We start from the raw sequence: 19,047 nt of genomic DNA, 5'->3' as shown, positions 1-19,047 counted from the left end.
AGAGGAACAGTTACCTTACATGCCTGCCAATTTTTACTCACAAATCTTGAAAAATGCGGTCACAGTGAAGTTTTTTATTTTAAACCATTTTAAAACGGCACGGGCACTGGCCATGGCATTGTGTCAGACCATTTTAAAACGGCACTGGCACGCGGTGGGTTAAATAATAAAACAACATCCATCACCCCAGGGAGATTAAACCTGAGCCAATATCAGCCATTTTCTCAAGCAATCCATAACATTATCAGTGATAATCAGAGCAGGAAATGAAAGAAAATATAGACAGTCCTCTGTATAAGACAATGACATGCTTCAAAATGAATTTCATTGATTTTTCAATATCTACTTCCTATTCACATCTCATGAATCCATGCAAGAATGGAACATGTGCTTGCTAACTGCATGTAACACAGCCTACAAAACCCATGTATTCCTTAACAGTCCCTTTTTCACTTTCATAACTTTAGACCTTTCATACATCCATACATTATTACAAGCATTAGCACACCCTCACACTCTAACAAATCCTGTTTTGTATCAAGACCTTTTTTATATTATCCACCTTACTTCCTTGTGCCACTTTTCTCCAATTTCTTTACACAAATACCAGGTTTCATCACCACACCAGGGTCCCGAAACTCTTCCTGCAATTCAAATCTCTTTATTACATATAATCATAAGTAAATTACAACAATTAAATGCCCTTTACACCCACATGATAAATGATGAATATGTATACATAAAAGTATCTTGGAACAACATACCAGGAGGTTCGGATAAGAAATTAATGTGCATAAGATTTGCTAGTGAGGTGAAGCCATGATTCCTGAAAACTGAATGATGTGAAAATGACTGCTGGGCACCACTTCAATAAGTTCCCCCACTTTCTTTCTTTTTCTGGATCCTACCTCACATCATCCTCAGATCAGAAGAAAAGTCAGGATAATGATGATGATGATGATGATGATGATGGTGTAACAGAGGCTTTTATTCATACCATACAGATCATCTACATAATCTTGATACTCTTTATGGTGTGACTCTTGATGCCTGATGCCTCACCCTCATATCGCTTCAGCTCTCGCCTCACCTCACGCACCTGCCAATGTACACAGTAACAATATAGTAACAATGATAATAATAATAATAATAATTAAAATAATAATAAAAATAATAATTATTCTCATCATCCGGACCTCCTTTCCCACCCTAGGACAGGGTGAGGAGTAGCAACGTCCAGACAGCCCAAGTCTACCCACTCCAATGGGTCATGCTTCCAATCACTCATCATTCAAGTCCCTGGAATCCTGGCTCTACCGGATATGCCAAAAAAATTCTGATATGCCAAAAATTTCCATCACATTCTGTAGCTCCACATAAACGAATATGATCGAGTAAATCCGGACTCTGTCTTGTTGAAAAGGGGTGCCAAACCCCTGATCATGCACTTCTTCTCACAACATTCAACCAGCCAGCTCCATCTCTTATCAGTCCCCTAGCCTCACCGACTTCCATATCTCTCTTCCTCACACACTCATCCACAATATCTCTCCACCTTCTCCTTGGCCTACCTCGCCTCCTCCCCACTTCGCTCAGATATACATTTTTCACCACTCTACTTTTTTCCATTCTCTCCACATGACCATACCAACTCAGCACACTCTCTTCGATTCTGGTGTCCACAGACTTCCTCACTCCACACATTTCACGAACCACATTATATCGTATCTTATCCACTCTCTGTACTCCACATACATTCCTCAGCAGTCCCATCTCCACTGTTCTCACTCTTGACTTTTCAATTTTATGCCACATCATAGTCTCACATCCATATGTTAAAGCTGGCACTAATACTCCTTCATGTAAGCCTTGTGCAGTTGCAACACTCAAGCCTTTGTGAAGGAAAGAAAGACACTCTTTCCTCTTTCTTCTGCCTATGGGTGCCTTTACACTCCCTGTTCTGTCTTTTTTTTCCTTCAGTCTTTCTTCTTCCTTCTGCCTATGAGTAACTCTACAGTAAGTGACATGCCAAATGGTTTCCTGTACACCAGGAAACCATTTACTATGCTGGGTGGTAACAATATAACCAAATTATGGCACCTGGTGGTTTAGTGGGTAATTAAGGTGCCCCAATAGGGTTGAGCCTGTGTAAGTTATATCCAAGGGGTGGTTGGGGTTTATTGCTCAAGTAATGACACTCAGGCACGAGTGAGGCTGGTCACTTTCATCTTAAATGTCAGGACCAACTTGCCTAGCCTCGGGTTCCTATGCTCCTTTGTGGGGCGACATAGGATTGGATGATAGATGGATATAGATGGTTTACATTTTTTCTAGGATCATCATTTACTACTATATTTTTGTCTTTACTAGTCTTGACATGTGTTTCTCACACTCATATACCCTCTTCTTCTTTCACATAAACCTCCTTCTTGCATCCACCACTCTAACTACTTCAATATTTTTCCCTCCACTGCCCTTTTATCCTCTTCATTTTACCAAGCCGTATTCATGTTACTAATTGCTATCCTTACAATATCAGACACAGTTTTAGAAATTTCTAACCAAACACTCCCTACATATATTCCACAAGCTTTCCATCCATAGCTCTACAGATCCATTTGCTCTCTTTAATGAATAATGATTCCACCACCTGACCCTGGCCATCAGCTGCCACTGCTTTGTTGCTCATCATATCATGTCAATTACAAAAACCCATTAATTACCAGGCATATGGGAGAGGATAGAAATAAATAGTGGAAGTAATTCTAATTATTCACACACTGGGTACTTCTAATTGTTCACTGAAGAAAAAATCAAGAACAGTAAAAACAACCAATACCTAAAGAAAGTAAAAATAAAACCCATACCTGTCCCTTCCTCTTCTTAAGTTTGGTGGAGTATTTGCGCCGGTACTTGACTCTAGGGTTGCGTTGTTCCTTCTTGCGTGAGGGAAGCAAACCCTTGTTCTTGGAGATCTGGTAGGTGATGGCACGCTTCCCATCTGGATCTAATGTATCCTCAGCTTCATTCTCTGTTGAAAGAGTGACATCAGAAGGAATCAATGCTGAGTTTTTACTATGCATGAAGAATAAAAACAGTACTGTAACACCCAATTATACTGCATTTTCCAATCTGAAGTGAAAGGAGTCTGAAGTTAAGTTACCATAATCCAATATATTTAATGCCTTCCATCAAGGGATGTACTTTTTATATTTCATTTCCCAGGGTATATATTTTACATTTCAGATGTAAAATTAGCATGAGCATTTAAACAATACTCATGTTAATGTTATATGAGCTTGTCATTTTTACCAACAATGAATGTGACAGCAGGAACAGAGGAGAGAAAGTTTTGTTTGTTTGCATCTTGACAAATGTCATGGCTGTGGAAACAAATTTCATAGTCATGCAGGTTATGTGTTAGTCAAAGCTAAGATTCAAACTTGGAGCAGGAAATTTTACACCAGAACTGCAGCATAGGATGGTATGCTGAGTTAGCCACATTATCAGCATGGCATGGTTAAAGGGTTATGGGTATACTGATAGCACTGCATGATGGAAAACCTCCACCATCCATCACCACAAAAACCATTATAATTATTACCACTGATCATTCCCTACTTACCAACAGGTTCCTGCTCCCCTTCGCTGCTGACTTCTGCTTCCTTATCCAGCAATATGTCATCCTGTTTCTTCTGGTCACTCTTCTCTGCCCTCTCCTCATCAGAAGAGTCCAAATCAGGCAAAAGTTCAGAAAGTTTGGCACTGTGATCTGATGCTGCAGAATGTTTGTCCTTCTTCTTGAGAATCTGCACTTTCTTTGGCTTCCTGTAAGTTAGTGGTTAGATTACAGTACACCATCATCATCATCCAGACCTTTTTTGCCCCCTAAGTATGGGGTAATGTAAAATATAGAAACAAGGAAAGAGAAAGTATGAAAGTGAGAGAACTATCAACAGTATGCCCAGAGAAATGGTAAGAGCCAGTCCTATACCATTCCATGCAAAGCTATTGTGGTGCAATACTTTTATCCTCCCATGGTTACGTAACCACTATTATAGTTTGGTTTACACCAGATGATGATACAGGTATTCAGTTGTGGATGAGTCATAGAATCCTCAGTGTTAAAGGATCAATTATTAAAGAAGAAAGAATATGAATATAAACTGTGATACATCATGAGCTGTTCTCAAGGGAAAAAGAACATACATCTCAGAAGTCAAACTCAAAATTGAATTTAAAATTATGTTGGTACCTGCCATAGCTACACCACAGCAGCTATTAGCCTGGAATTGCATACTCATATTTCAGCATTCTCTCTTCATTTATAATGGTTCCGACATTTTTGTATGCATTGGCATATGGTCACCTACTGGCGGCTCTCCACACTACCTGATCTTGATCAGCCTCTATAAACAGTCCCTTAACCCTGATATCATACTCTATGACCTCGTCCAGTCTTTTTCTGTCTTCCTCATTTGGCAGAAAAAAAAAAAAAAGTCCTTACAGTGAATGGGTTAATACACACACTGATCTTTTTTTGGCCCAAACTTACCATCACTCCATCTTGAATGTTGAGTTATAACACTAGGTTAACACTATACTGTATGATGCTATATATAAAGATGCACAATGGAAAGAATGCACAGCTGTGGCATTTTCTTTTTCTACCACTGAACTGTGATATAAGCTACAAAAGGATGAATATCTGGCCCAAATTACAGTGATCAATCTATAATACAAGGTCTATGAGTGGACCTGGCAGCCTTGTACGAATTATCTGGTAATAGTAGAAAAAAAAAAAATCACTATACTGTAGGGATTAATAAACATACTGACCTTATCTCCTTGGCACTAGCTGATGACTTCTTGGAGGCCTTGGAAGCCTTGATAATTGGGACGAGGTTCTTCAGATGCGGCTCTAGCTGCGTATCACACAAGGACAGCTCCTACAACAGACCAAAAAAAGAAAAATAGCTTATATAACAAATGAATGGTAATGATAAAAATACCCCCCCTAAAAAAAAGGTTACTTATGAAGTGGATTCATGATTCTATTGGCTTGAAAGACTGTTTCACCTATTTTACTGCCCATGCTGTCAACAGTTTTTCCACTTTCATACTTTTAATTTGTTTCTTGATCCAATCTCATCCCAAAGAAAATTACTTAGCTGCTGCTGCTGCTGATGATGATGGCACTAGCAATGATGATAACAATGAAGACAATGATGATTATGATGGTGATAATGATGACTATGACAATGACAATGATAATGATGATGCTTCCCAGGAGTCAGCCCTTACCTGCAGCAGCTGTCTGTACTGTGCAAGTCTTCCCAGGACAGGATGGTTCTTCACAGAGGTTTGGCTCACCCTTATCAGCATGTATGCACTCACAACACACACATAGCTGCCAGAAAATGAAAAAAAAATTCATCATCATCGGCCCAACCCCATTTTTCTCACTCAAGACAGTGTGTGGCAAAGTCCAAAATGCAAGAAAAGAAAAATATGAGAGGACCAATGAGTGAATGGACCACACATTCATCAACACCATTGTCATATTTTCATGAGATACTGACTGAGGAGGTTCGACCACCAGAACATCTCCCTTACACAATACAGATTTTTATGACATTAATTAATCAGACTCACTTGAGAACAAGACGGTACTTTGTGGTAATGTACTGACAGGCAGTAGAAGACATAACCTGGCCTCCTCTCACACCTTCCATTAGTGGACCTAAGAATGTTCGTAGTTCCTCACATTTCTCTGTTGAATAAAAGGAATTGATGTTAACCATAAAGATGCTGAAGGATGTACTATTAAATCTTGGTGCACAAAAATGAGGACAAGCCCCTTAAGGTTGATGATAATTTCTGATGCATGTAGTGATGACAGAAAATGGTTAACCTTTCCTACCAGTGTTAACTATGCACTGTAATGTGGGATGCAGGCCAATTACCATATGTCTAACTACATGTGTTCCACAAATGATCATAAAAAGCTTGCTTACACCTTCATTCAATTGGTTTTGGTACATCATCTCTTAACCCCTTCTTTATGAGGGATCTCTCCTATACAGCATATAATCATTTGGTAATAAATAAAACAAAATACAGTAAAATTCCTCTTATTCAGCATCTTTGGGACAAAGCAGGTGATGAAAGAGCAGAAACTGCCAGACGACCGGGAAAACCTGCCAGAAAGTTTCAAGCAATCATGGTCGGTCACCTCAGTGCAATCACAGTGTCTAGCAAGTAACCGGTTAACCCTAAGCACTAAATATTTAATATGCAACTTTTGTTTAATGTATTTAATGATACAATACACATGAACTTACCATAACCTAGGCGTATTTACATATGTACATCGTAAAATAGCACAACAATGTTTCCAAACTTTTGAAAGGTCCTGCTCACAAAGCCAGACACTCACAAGTCATGATGGCTGATGGCACATGTAGTGTTGGCAAGCAGAAATCTTCAAAAGCGCTAAGCTCAATATTAAAACACACTAAGCTATACTGAACTGTTCACTCTTTCGCATTAAATTGGACTTCAAAATGCACCAGATGTAGAATCCATCTATCCATCATCCAATCCTACGTTGCCCCATGAGAAGCATACGAGCCCGGGGCTAGGCAAGTTGGTCCTGACATTTAAGATGAGAGTGACCAGCCTCACTCATCCCTGAGTGGCAACCACCAGGCGCCACTAGATATAGAAGAAAAGTAATCCCTCTAATATCCGAACGCCCAATATCCGAACATCCCCACTAACCGGACATAATCGTCCCGGGATCCAATATTCCCAAAATGGGCCAAAAAATGCAAAAAAATCGAAAAAAATCTGACTTTTTTCCCTCCCATAATTTGAAATTGCCGCCTGGCGCCGAACAGCTGTTACACCATGGTCCCTTCACCCCTTCCTTCCTCCCCCTCCCCCCTCCCCTGTCAGGGTTGCCATTTGGTATTTTTCATTACCAAGTGTGGGCCAATTTGGTAATGAAAAATTCGTTTGGTAATGAGTCAGAATAATGCATTACCAAATGGATTTTTCACATGTATGAGGATACACAGGATGGAGATGGTGGATTGTTTGCTCTCTCTGATTAATCTGCTACCCTACATAGTGTGAAAATAATCAACATGGTGTTAATTATAAGGAGAGTGATTACATGTATTTCCACTTGTATATATAATTAGTGAAGAATAAATGCTAGCTTTACGAATTTGGTAATGAAAAGTTAAATTTGGTAATGAAAGTTGAGGAGATTGGTAATGTGGCCGTTGCGATCTGGCAACTCTGTTACCCCGCCATCATCAACAGTCACAGCCAAACTCCGATCGAGAGCAGATGCTAATAGCAGTGCAAGCCACAGGTGCTTGTTTTTTGTGAATAAACAGTAAATAAACTGCAATACCTCGCCACTAGAACACACGGGAATTTACAGTGTTGTGCAGTGTTAAGAAATTAGAATTTAGAGTGCAGAGGATTAACTGTGGACTGCAAACTGGCGGTTCAAACCAGTCCAGGAGCCAGGGACTTGTAAGTTCCCAGAATGTTTAATATTGTATAAACTCACCTCTGAAACTTCATTTTAAGGTTCTTTTGCATTTATTTCAGTCTTTTATGTCCTTTATTGGTGTGATTTGGGTCTTAAATAGGTGCAATGCATGTCCAGAGGGAGTTTTATAGGTGTTTTTCTGAGTTAGGGTCCATAAGTACAAGTCCAGGAGGTTGGGGCCCAATATCCGGACAGGATCACTATCCGGACATGCCTTTGGCTCTATTATGTCGGATATTGGAGGGATTACTGTATATCTATTGGCGCTAAATCATTATGAAAAGCGCTAGATCTAGCGCCAACAGCGCCAAATTGGCAACTATGGACACATGGGTACCAGCGGCAATGGTGACCCCAGTGAGGGTGCCGATCGGTTCAGCATATGTGCCAGAAAAGCAAAGAACTTTTGTAATGGGACTACAGTATCTATGAAAACCACCAAAAGACCAGAAATAGCGTAAGACCAGATGCCGAATAAGAGGACTTTTACTGAGAAATAGAAATGACCAGACTTCTAGAGGATTTTGGAGGTTTAAATGATGTGTGAGTGATTGTGGTGTTCATTTCAATGGACATGCTGTTGATAGTTCTCCCATTTTCATACTTTCTATTTCCTTGCTTTTGTTCTTGTGGCCCTATGTTCATCAGAAAATGAACCCAGTGGACCGCAGGCTGAAGCTGCCCTTCGTCTGCAGTCCACCATCCTCCTTTCTGGGGCTAGCAAAGGCACTGAGGCAAATCTGTATGCCTGGGCAATGAAACAGCTTGGTCATATCAGTGCCACCACAGGAGAGCATCCCTTTTCAGTGCCTCTCATAACTGTATGTCATAATGGTACTTGGCTCCCTATATTACAGGATGCCTCATAGCCTGTATAGGTAAGAACAGGTAGTCATCACTGTATGTCACGGATGTGTTCCAAAGTGTCACAGACTTTTTTTCAAGCAACTAATGTTATAAACTGAAGGAACCAGCAATTCAGCTTAAAAGCAACTGTGAATATTTTAACACAATTTTTCTGTAATGTGAAGTTGATGTAATGGCAAAAATGAATGTAATATGATGTCTATAATGAGAGCATACCATACTCCTGTAAGTCCTCACTCTCGGACCTACCTTTCAAATCCTCCAGTAATGGCATGAACTCAGGGGATTCTGTCCTAAGCAGCTGCAGCTTCTTGGATCTTGACAACCCAGATAAGTTCACCTCCAATGCTGACTCAACCTTACTCTCCTTGGCCTCCTCCTCCTCCTGTAGGTTAAGTAAAGAGTTGCTGAAGTCTGAGGAGAGAATACAAAGCCAAAGAAATGGATGGAAAGGTAAAGTACATCAGCAACAACCAACATTCTTTTTACCTTTTGCTGCAATATACAGGTGCTCCCAAAAAGTATTTTCCACAGCCTCCATTTGATGTTAACTGTTAGTGAATAACCAACACTTTCCAAATGCCAGTGGAAAATTTAATACCTAACACAGCAAAGGAGTTTAAATATGACACTGGTAAACTCAGATATTACTGTACATTCTGTGCAAAAAAATGTTCATTTGTAATTAAATTAAACCACTCCCACTATAACAGTCTGTTTATCAGAATCTTTAATTTCCTTCACCTCAATGATGTTCCCCCTCCCCTTTGTATTCTACCACCATGTTATTACATTTGGATTAAATGAGATCTCTCCTTAAGAAACTTTAAACAATTTCATTATCTTTTATGTAGGTACCATGAAATTATTACTTTTTCAAACCATTACTGTATGAATCCATTCAAATAAAAGGAAAGAACACATAAATAATCTCTAAAACCTCTTCTGCCTTGATATCAGATATACTTGATTCATTCTACCACCTGTATTATTTTGTTCAGTGTCAAATGGGGTAATATGAAACTTGGTGTTACTGTTTTAACATAATGCCTCACTGCCACCCACCAAAGGAATGAGGTCATCAGTTGGAAGGTAGTCCAGTTCAGCAGCCAAGCGTTCCTGTAGTTTGCGTGCTGCCTCCTCTTCTAGCCGGCTCAGCTCTTCATCTTCACCTCGCACCTGTTCTGTAAAATGAAAACACATCATGCAACAACTCATTCACAAAATAAAGCTCCATAACACTTCAGTATCTTACTTACTCATTCATTAAGTTTAAAACAAGAACCCCCCTCCCCCAACTACCTACTTTGCAAAATACAAACAAGTCATGCAACAACTCAACCTCAAAATATAACTCTAGGAAGCTTCAAGATAACTTAAGCTGGTGATTTATGAAGCTTAAAACCAAAAAGGCCATACTGTATTTTAAATTATTAAACATTATAACAACCAACTATATACACCTGTGAATTTGACTGTAATCTAATGCTCACACTGGACAGTATACCCAAACTTTAATTTCAAGCACAGTAGCTAATTCCCTTCTGGCAATGGTGAGTTTCTCTGAACTAAAAAAAATAACCCGGAGTTAGGTAGAACAGAATACAGAGTTCTTCATTCCCAAACCAAATCATGAACCAAGATAAATTTTATCATTTTGGCCATGGTAAGTTTCTGTGAGCCCAATAAAACTCGCTATTCAAGGTCAAATATAAAGGGGCAAATTCACACTGAAACTAAATACAGTACAACATAATACAATGATGCTTTATCTTAGCCAATTCTGCTAACTTAATCCTTTGAGATTCCGATGATGCGTTCACGCGTCATTTCAAATCCAACCTCAGAGATTCCATGGGCGTGTTGAAGTGTCTTTTTAAGATACTTTTGTAACACCAGTACATTCATCATAATTCACCTTTAAGTGTCATAACTTCAACTCGTCATTTTGACTTTTTATTTTCTTTGTTTGTGCATGATCAGGGATTTGGCACACCTTTTAACATGACAGCGTCTGGATTGACTCCATCGGACACGTTTATGCAAAGCTAGAGAATGTGATGAATGTTTTGGGCCTATCAGATAGACCCAGGATTCCGGGGGCTTGAATGATGAGTGAATGGAAGCATGGCCCATTGTATTGGGCAAACTCGGGTTGTCTGGACGTTGCTACTCCTCACCCTTCCCTAGGGTGGGAATGGAGGGCCGGATTTTTTTTTTTTTTTTTTTTTTTTTTTTTTTTGGTCCGACACTGGGCATAGGCTTCACAGCCTGCTCCCAGGGCCCAGTAGTCCTCCTACATACCATACACCTCATGATGCTGCTGCTGCTGCTGATGATGATGATGATGTTTTCCTTTTTTGAACATATTATGATAAAGTACAACTACAGTATGCAGCTTTAAAATGACACCAAAAACCAGCATTCTATCATGAAAAGTATATTTATACAGACTGACCAAAGGATGAGATGGAGGGATGGAGTGGAGAGGTATATGAGAGAGGGGGATGTGAGCTGGGAGCAGGGCAATGAAATGGCGGGAGACATGGTGACAGGGAGGCGATTTGTTTGTGGCCACCCCTTACAGAATTAAGGCATCTGGCAATAGATAGATAGATAGACAGGCCAAAGAAAATGATCGCTAAGTGAATATGTGGCCGTGAACCATGCAAAATTGTGCATCTTTTTCCTTTGGCTTTACCGTGCAATAATATGCAAAAATGGCCAAAAACTCTACTTGGTATCATTGTAAACGTAATTTATTGTAATTCTGCAAGGTTCAAACTCAATTTCTATCTATCTATCTATCTATCTATTGCCAGACGCCTCAATCCCGTTTGGGGTGGCCACAAACAAATCGCCTCCAAGTTGCCCTGTCCCCTGTCATTTCACTGGGTTTGGGAGCAAACCCAATTTATATATCTTTATTACTTTATTCTTGGCAAATATTTTTCTACAGCAAGGCATAAAATGTTTGGTTTTCACCTAATTTCAAATCACCATTTTGACTTTTTAATTTGTTTACCTTTTTTTAACTTACTATGATAAAGTACAACTATTCAGCTTTAAAATGATACCAAACCTGCATTCTATCACAAAAAGTGTATTTACACAGACCGATCAAGGAAAAATTTCGCGACACGAAGATGCATGTCAGCACAAGGGTGACTAACTCTAAAACAGATGTAATCTGACCTGGGGCTGAAACCTGATAGGGCTAACCTTACAAGCTGACTGCAAAGCGTAGAAAGACAACATCATCATCATCAATATCTTTTTCCCACCTAAGGATGGGGTGAGTTGGTGTCCAAAAAAGATGGGATGTGAAAATAGTAAAAGGAAAAAATAAAAATGTCCCCAAATACACAGGCATATATTCTATTCTTACTATGTATTCTTTCATCAGTGGTGTCGGTGCCAATGTACCTCCGTTTGTTCTTGCCCCATGCTCGGTCATCTGGTTCTAGTTCCTCGGGTTCATCCACGATGTCGTCTTCCATGAACATCTTATCCTCATCACTGTCTTCATCAGCATCGTCATCATTATCACCTTCGTTGTCTGAGGAACTGGTGTCAATAGCCAGAACTTGCTCCTGATAAACAATGAAATCAGAAATAGCATAAAGAGATAGTATGCATGCAACATCACCAAACAACGACAAACTGCTGGGATAGTAGTTTGTAATAAGAACAATGGATATATGTGCCAATAGTCTGTTTACAGCAGTAAAAGAAGCCAAGGCATTATTTCAGTTCAAGAATTTTATCTCAGTTTTTGAGAAGACATATTGATGATGTTTCTAATCATGAAAAAAAAAAAAGAGGAGCAAGAAGTACTAAATAAATAAATAGTAAACCTACTGGTAGCACGATATGACAACCTAGGCTTATGGACTGGGCAACCCACAACGGCAGTCTCTTGTCTTGGGAAAACTCAGTGAACAAGTACTTATGTACCTGGTAGATGTTCATAATTCAGTGTTTTAATTAACATATCACCAATACTATGCCAAGCATTGAACCCAAGACTCTCAGATGGAGCCAGGCAGCTTTCCACTGCACCATGACCAGGTAAAAACTTGTCTCACCTTGTCACATACTTGAAGCTGGTCATGTACAGTGGAGAGCTGCCTGGTTTTCCTACACAATTCCCAAGTCTGATTCCCGGCACAGTAATGGCAATACGTTGACTGATTAGTTGATTTTTCCTGCGTTAGTTGTTGGATGTGCTTCAGGTATGGTTAAAAGCTTCTACTTGCCAAAGTACCAGGGGCTTGCCGCTTCCATTTCAGGCCCACAATGGGGGGCAGGCTACCTTGGTTACAAGTATATGACAAGGTGAGACAACTTTCATATGGTTGTGGTACAGTGCAATGATGCCTGGCTCTCATCTGACAGTCCCGGGTTCAATTCCCAGCTCAGTATTGGCAATAAGATAGCTGACTTTTCCTGCATTAGTACAGGTTTCTTTAATAATTTCTTTCTTTTATTATTACAAACTTAACCGTGCTGCATTTTGTGTTGCTTTAAAACCGACTGACCTATCATTAATAATATTGTGTAATATGTTTGGAAATTCTTGGCAAGGTTTAACTACAGTAAACTCCCCATTATCCTTCTTGGCACTACCTGGCATACGACATTATTTGGCGTAGCTAATGGCTGAATTAAAATTGTATCCAGCAGAAAGCATAAAATCGTTTACACTACCTGGCTAAAAAGTACCAGTACATTAATATCCTGCATGAGACAGTTGTTGTCATCAAACATCCAGCCACAATCACAAAAAAAGAAAACAAAGAAATAAAATGTACAAAAAGAATAAGGTTATACTGTACATGAACTGTAATATGAAAGAGGTGGAGTGTTGAGGGAGGGATGGAGGGAGGACTGACGATTGGTGGGCCAAGCAGCTCATGGGATGTTTGGTGGGCCTAGCAGCAGCGGTTAGGAGTAGAAGGGTTTTGATTGACTAAGGCAGGGGAGGGAGAATCCTAATGCAGAGTTTTATTGGTTGGCAGCAAGAAGGTGGATATTCTCTTACTCTCCACTGTACTCCTCCATTCTATGGCACTGATATTCAACCAAACCTACACTGCACTCTATGCCTCTTCCAAAACATTATTATTAAATAGCAACATTGCAATGGGTTTCCCTCCAAAATCTGACCGGCCTTCTAGTGCTGATGGCTTTCAGACACATCATACTCAACTGAACCTACACTGCACTCTATGCCTCTTCCAAAACATTATTATTATTAAATAGCAACATTGCAATGGGTTTCCCTCCAAAATCTGACTGGCCTTCTAGTGCTGATGGCTTTCAGACACATTATACTGCTGCCTCCCCAGTCCCTCCCTCTGCTCTTCTCTCTGGTAAGTACAACTTACAATGTTCTGAAGTGTACACTACTGCATTATACAAGCGACTGTTGAATTCTGCTAAGGCACCGATGAAGGTATATTGGAAAGAAAAGTCAATTAAATTGTGTTACCACACAAGAATAGTTGATAAGAATGTGTTTATTTTACTAAGCAAAATAATCATGCTACAAAGGAATCATTAACACAATATATAAAAGCATTTAGACAACTATTTCTTCCCAAGTGAAGTTTGTCCTTGCTACTACAAGACAAAAGTTTTGTTGTGTTCTGTGCGGCAGAGTCATCTGCTACAATTTTGATAAAATAAGTACAGTATGGTGTACACAGTACAGTACAGTAGTGAAGCATGCTTCATTTTATTCTTTTTTTTCTGTTTTGATTGTTTATTTTGAGTGTTATTGTACAGTATTTTCCAATAATGTTTACATCACCACCACCACCACCATCATCATCATCATCATCATCATCACCACCATCAACATCAACATGAAATGTGTTTCTGTATATCATAGTACAGTGTACTTCACAGTACATACAGTATTTCAATATTAGGAACACCTTTTAGCTGATTTTCAACAACTTCTAGTGTTTACAATGTAAAATTATACAGTACATGTACTGCTGGGTGAAAGAAAATGGGTCTCCCAGCTGAGGGGACTTTGATATTACCCCCATCATCAACATGAAATTATATCTGTACATAAATCTCTGTGCACTTAAGAGTAAATTATAGTATTTCATTTTTAGGAGTGTCTGTTAGCTGCTTTTTGACATTTTAAAGCATTTTGTAGGGGTTACAGTGGATAAATGTTATAGGGTTGGGGAGCTAGGGGCCCCTAGGGGGGACTTTTGCATAATCTGGCATTCTGACAGTATACTCCAGGCCTTTGGCTCTATTATGCCAGATAATCAGGAGTTTACTGTACATATTTTTGCCTCAAGTTCTCCCTTGTATCACATAGCCTATTTGTGTTTTTTTTAAACGAATCAGGCCACATTTTCTGCTGGTAGGGCAATGCGACCATACTTTGACAGTTCTGTAACAACGGTAATGTGTTTATCCATATAAAAACTGAAAATAAGAAGAGCTTAACTACAACAAAATACTGTAGAGCAAATAATGGATTAAATTAAGCATGGATTAGGATGTGAAGCAATAATACTGACATATATAGTTAGTCTGCAACAAGCATACCAACCACACTCCACAGTCATGCATGTCAATAGCCTACAGTACAGTACTGTATACTTTGTAGGTGTTGAAGTTCAACTTACCCGCGCCCGACTCTTCCTGGCCATCATCTTGGTGGCACGGTTGAGTGCCACTCCATCAATCCTATCTTCATAGTCATCCACTGCATCGTAAACATATCCTCTACTTGTTGGGTCAATTAAACAAGGCTGCTGAACAACAGATGTGGAGTCATCCACTTCCGCTTGTTGGTTATGGACCTTTGATTTCTGAGCTCCATGACCCAACCTGAAGGTGAAAAAAAAACATTACAGACTATATTACAGTACTGCATTTCAAGTCCGTGATAAGACAAACAAACAGACAATATGGCAGGTAAAGTACTAAGAAAATATGGAGTAAGTCATGAGTACTCAGAAAATAATGAGTATCAGTAAGTCATGAGTACTAAAAAAATAATAAGTATCAGTAAGTCATACACCACTGCTAGGAATAATACATAATACATGATATGCAGTGGAGGAAAAGCTACAGTAAGAGCAGATATGGTATATACAAAGTTTAGCAAGGACTGATCTTGAGGTAGGCTTGAAACTGGTATATGATGGCTGTTCAATTCGTAACTTAGAGATGTACCGATGTATCAGTATCAGTGGTATCGGCCCATTTTTTGAGTATCGGTATCGGCTCATTTTCTGCCAATACTATCGATACTTAAAAACAATTTAGTGCATAGCATATCACTCACTGGCAGGTATTTCTTGAAACAGAATTTGGATGTTTTATAGGGATGAAAAAAAAAATTATTGGTAATATCCAATTATTTAGCATCATATTATTTTGAGTACATGGTGTGTAGTAATACAGTACATTCTTTGGTAATGAGCCACATCTGCCACTACGGACATGTACGAGACGGGCTGGTAGCCTCGCATCAGCAGCTTAGGGCCCTGCCACAGCCCTCAGACAGCAGGCACCACCCTCCCTCACTGGTATCGGTATCGGTCCAATTTTGTGGTATCGGTATCGGTATTGGTCAATATTTTGGTATCAGTACATCTCTACTGTACCTACAATATTTATTAACCCCTTCTATCTGGTGACATATTTTCAAGTTTATTCAAGCTGCTTACACATGATTTTATTCAGCTTGGAAAAGATCCCTAGCACTGATAGGGTGAAAGAAAGCTGTGTGTCTTTTTGTAGTATGAATCTTGTCTTCAATTCTAACTACAGTCAATCCTCGTAAATCGCAGCAATTTGGGTCTGGACCACTGCCGTGATTTATGAATTCCGTGAATTATGAATAATAACTCTTAAGTGAAAAATTAATTTGGGTCTGGACTTCGGCCAACTCGCCCCCACAGCACCATACCTACACCTATCTAGGCACCATCAAACACAATCATACAAATTTAGGAATATTCAGTGCATGTATTAAGGGATCTCACCTTAATCCTATGACGAAATTGCTTAAGTGAATGGAGTGGGGTGGAGTTGGGAAGAACTTAGAACCTCTCTGCACTTGTTCTTCCCAAACTCTTTCAACAGCTTTGAAAACTTCTCTCCCTTCTCAACACAACAAATGAGCTCCAAATGTTGACTGTACGACAACTGCGGCAGCTTCTTGACGTCATACTGCTTAGAGCGCTTCATTGGGAGGTTGGGAGGGGTCATGGCAGGTAGGAGGCGGGGGGAAGTTGCACAAAAAAGGCGGGTAACTCTCCTACTCCACGGCAACAATCTGTAGTGTGCGGACTGGCGGGACAAGAACAACAACAACATGGCGAGATTAGTATGCACATATGCCACCAGGGACGCGCGGTGATTGGTTGTTGGGTCGCGATTTTCAGTTTGAATGCCGCGGTTTATGGTTCTCCTCGGAAAAGGCCCACTTGGGTGCCTAGATCCGCGATTTTCGTGACAACCGTGATTTAAGGTTGCCGGCAGTCTGACGGCCACCTAGCCGTGATTTACGAATCCGTGATTTATGAACACGCGATTTACGAGGATTGAGTGTATTCCTTGTCACTGTCTTTTCCCTTATTACCCAAACCTTGTAAATTCTTTCTTCAGCTTCTTCACTGTCCTCAATACTAAACAAATATTCCCCAAGTAGCCTATTCTCTCCTTTTCTACGTATAATTGCTGTCATCTCTCATACTTCTTTCTTCCTTCCCTACATGCTGGACACCATAACATAGTGCTTTAGATCTTATAATTAAGTTTCACACATACAGGTATTACACTTCGTTTCTTCTACACTGTATCTTTTTGTCATTCAGGCTCAACTTATTTGTTCTACACCTGAACACAATGACTAATCTTTGTTTGTTGTTGTACACCTTTTCTTGCCTCCATTCCCTACAACGTACATTTTCAGACTCATTTTTTCCCCACATTATTATTTCTTTTTCATTCTCTAGTATCCTAGCTTTTCACCCTCTCATCTGTTACTTTCCTCATACATTCCTGTCACTCAAGAAACAACACGTTTGGAAAACAAAATGTGAGTAAAAAAAACAGGGAAACATATACCGCCATCATGAAACTCTCATTTGCCACCATAAAAATTATGAAATACTGAAAACAAACTGGAAGAATAAGAAGAAATTGGGGTAAACATATGCTTTATTTGAGGCAGTAGAAGCACCTTCCTAAATCAGTTCTTCTTCTTCCTGATAGTCTGTTATAGTTTTCTGATTATTTCTATTTATTGCCAGACGCCATAATCCCGTAAGAGGTGGCCATTTGACTTTGAATTATTTGTTTTACGGGGAAGGCACTAACCCTCCACCAACCCACTTGCTGACACGTAGGGAGCACGTATAGTTTGGTTATATGGTTACCACCCAGCATTGTAAATGGTTTCTTGGCTTACAGGAAACCATTTGGCTTGTCACTCAATGTAAAGCCACCTGTAAAGGAAAGAAAAGCAATAACAAGTGAGAGGATTATTTCAGGGGTGGTAAATAAACATTTCATGCAAAATTTGTTTCCTCATTGTTTTTAGCTACTGTATGTTCCGCTGTGTCAACTTGTTGATTTGTTAGGCATAATGACTGAAGTGACTGTCCTAACCTAAGTGTTTAACCTAACCTGATCTTGCTTAACTGTACCTAATTAATCTAACCTAACCTAGCCTAGCATCCTGTTGGGAAGTTAGGAAACGAAATCCATCTTTCAGTATGCCGAGCAAGATTCTTCCATCATGCCATAAACAAACAATCGTTGGTATGGCTTAAGGAATGTGATGATAAAAAAGGGGGAATTTTCCAGCAGAAAAAGGTAATTTACCACCCTGAATATAGTCTGACAAATACAGAAAATGAAATGGAGGAATATGAATTGTAAAGGCCCTTCTACTGTCTCAAATAAATCATACATTTACCGAAATTGGTATGGTCTTTCTGGTGCTTAAATTAAACCACTTACGAAAAAGAAAAAAAAAAAATCTCAAACTGAAGGAATATAAGCATACAGAGCAACAGTCAAAGGTATCCGAAAAACTTGTGGTAAAGCTCCTTGCTAATGTTAGATTAACTATTTCTGGTACCGTAATTATAAACTTCAAATATACTCGTGCGATTGTACTGTGCCAAACTTACCTGTACTACGCAACCAAGAAAGCAGTCAACAGTTACCCAAGATATTATCGATATAGGCTTCATACCACAGCCTACACGTCGTGGTACACTTACTTTCTTTTCTTTCCCATGGTGTGGTAACAGTTTTATCAAACAATGACTCTTGGGTTGTTCCTCCCAAATCAGCCGCAATCACGCAATATACCAATATGATAATTATGATGTCTGAGGTTTTCTTCCTCCTCAGTCCTCGCAGCCGCGTGCTCGACCTCAGGGATTCGGGACAGCTGGGTAGGTAAACAAAGGCTGAGAAGTTTGTAAATTTGTGACAACACCCTAAGCACACTATAGTCAGTGTCGCTGAAAATACATTGAAAAAACACTTTTAAAATTATGTCCACTAACTGAGTAACAGAGTTCAAGGAGAGGAAAAGGACAAGGATATGT

The 19,047-nt window shown here is 39.5% G+C and overlaps 1 protein-coding gene across 2 annotated transcripts; it reads right to left on the bottom strand.

Moving 5' to 3' along the window:
• Positions 1-511: 511 nt before the first annotated feature.
• On the bottom strand, positions 512-18,843 carry Sas10 (UTP3 small subunit processome component Sas10). 2 transcript variants are annotated; one of them, XM_080275048.1, is made up of 11 exons: positions 18,715-18,843; positions 15,097-15,301; positions 11,826-12,030; positions 9,503-9,621; positions 8,687-8,822; positions 5,656-5,773; positions 5,305-5,410; positions 4,840-4,949; positions 3,626-3,828; positions 2,868-3,031; positions 512-1,099 (listed from the first exon to the last, which is right to left on the bottom strand). In XM_080275048.1, the coding sequence occupies exons 1-11, from the start codon at positions 18,729-18,731 to the stop codon at positions 1,010-1,012; spliced, it is 1,473 nt and encodes a 490-aa protein (XP_080131174.1). In that variant the 5' UTR covers positions 18,732-18,843; the 3' UTR covers positions 512-1,009. The 2 variants fall into 2 exon arrangements, with proteins under 2 accessions (XP_080131174.1, XP_080131175.1); XM_080275049.1 differs by having other exon boundaries at positions 8,687-8,819.
• Positions 18,844-19,047: the final 204 nt, after the last annotated feature.

Source organism: Coenobita brevimanus, chromosome 60 (genome assembly GCF_032717465.1).
Source record: "Coenobita brevimanus isolate Jiangsu-jjx chromosome 60, ASM3271746v2, whole genome shotgun sequence".
Taxonomy (NCBI): domain Eukaryota; kingdom Metazoa; phylum Arthropoda; class Malacostraca; order Decapoda; family Coenobitidae; genus Coenobita; species Coenobita brevimanus.
Note: the sequence above shows the minus strand (reverse complement) of the source record. Positions and strands in the feature narration are given on the sequence as shown.

What these genes read in the sequence shown, in the direction of transcription:
- Sas10 (XM_080275048.1), bottom strand. An exon ending in CCAGGAAGAGTCGGGCGCGG is followed by an intron (nt 12,031 to 15,096) that starts GTAAGTTGAACT and finishes ATTGTTTATCAG; the next exon opens with GAGCAAGTTCTGGCTATTGA. An exon ending in AGGGGAGCAGGAACCTGTTG is followed by an intron (nt 3,032 to 3,625) that starts GTAAGTAGGGAA and finishes CTCTTTCAACAG; the next exon opens with AGAATGAAGCTGAGGATACA.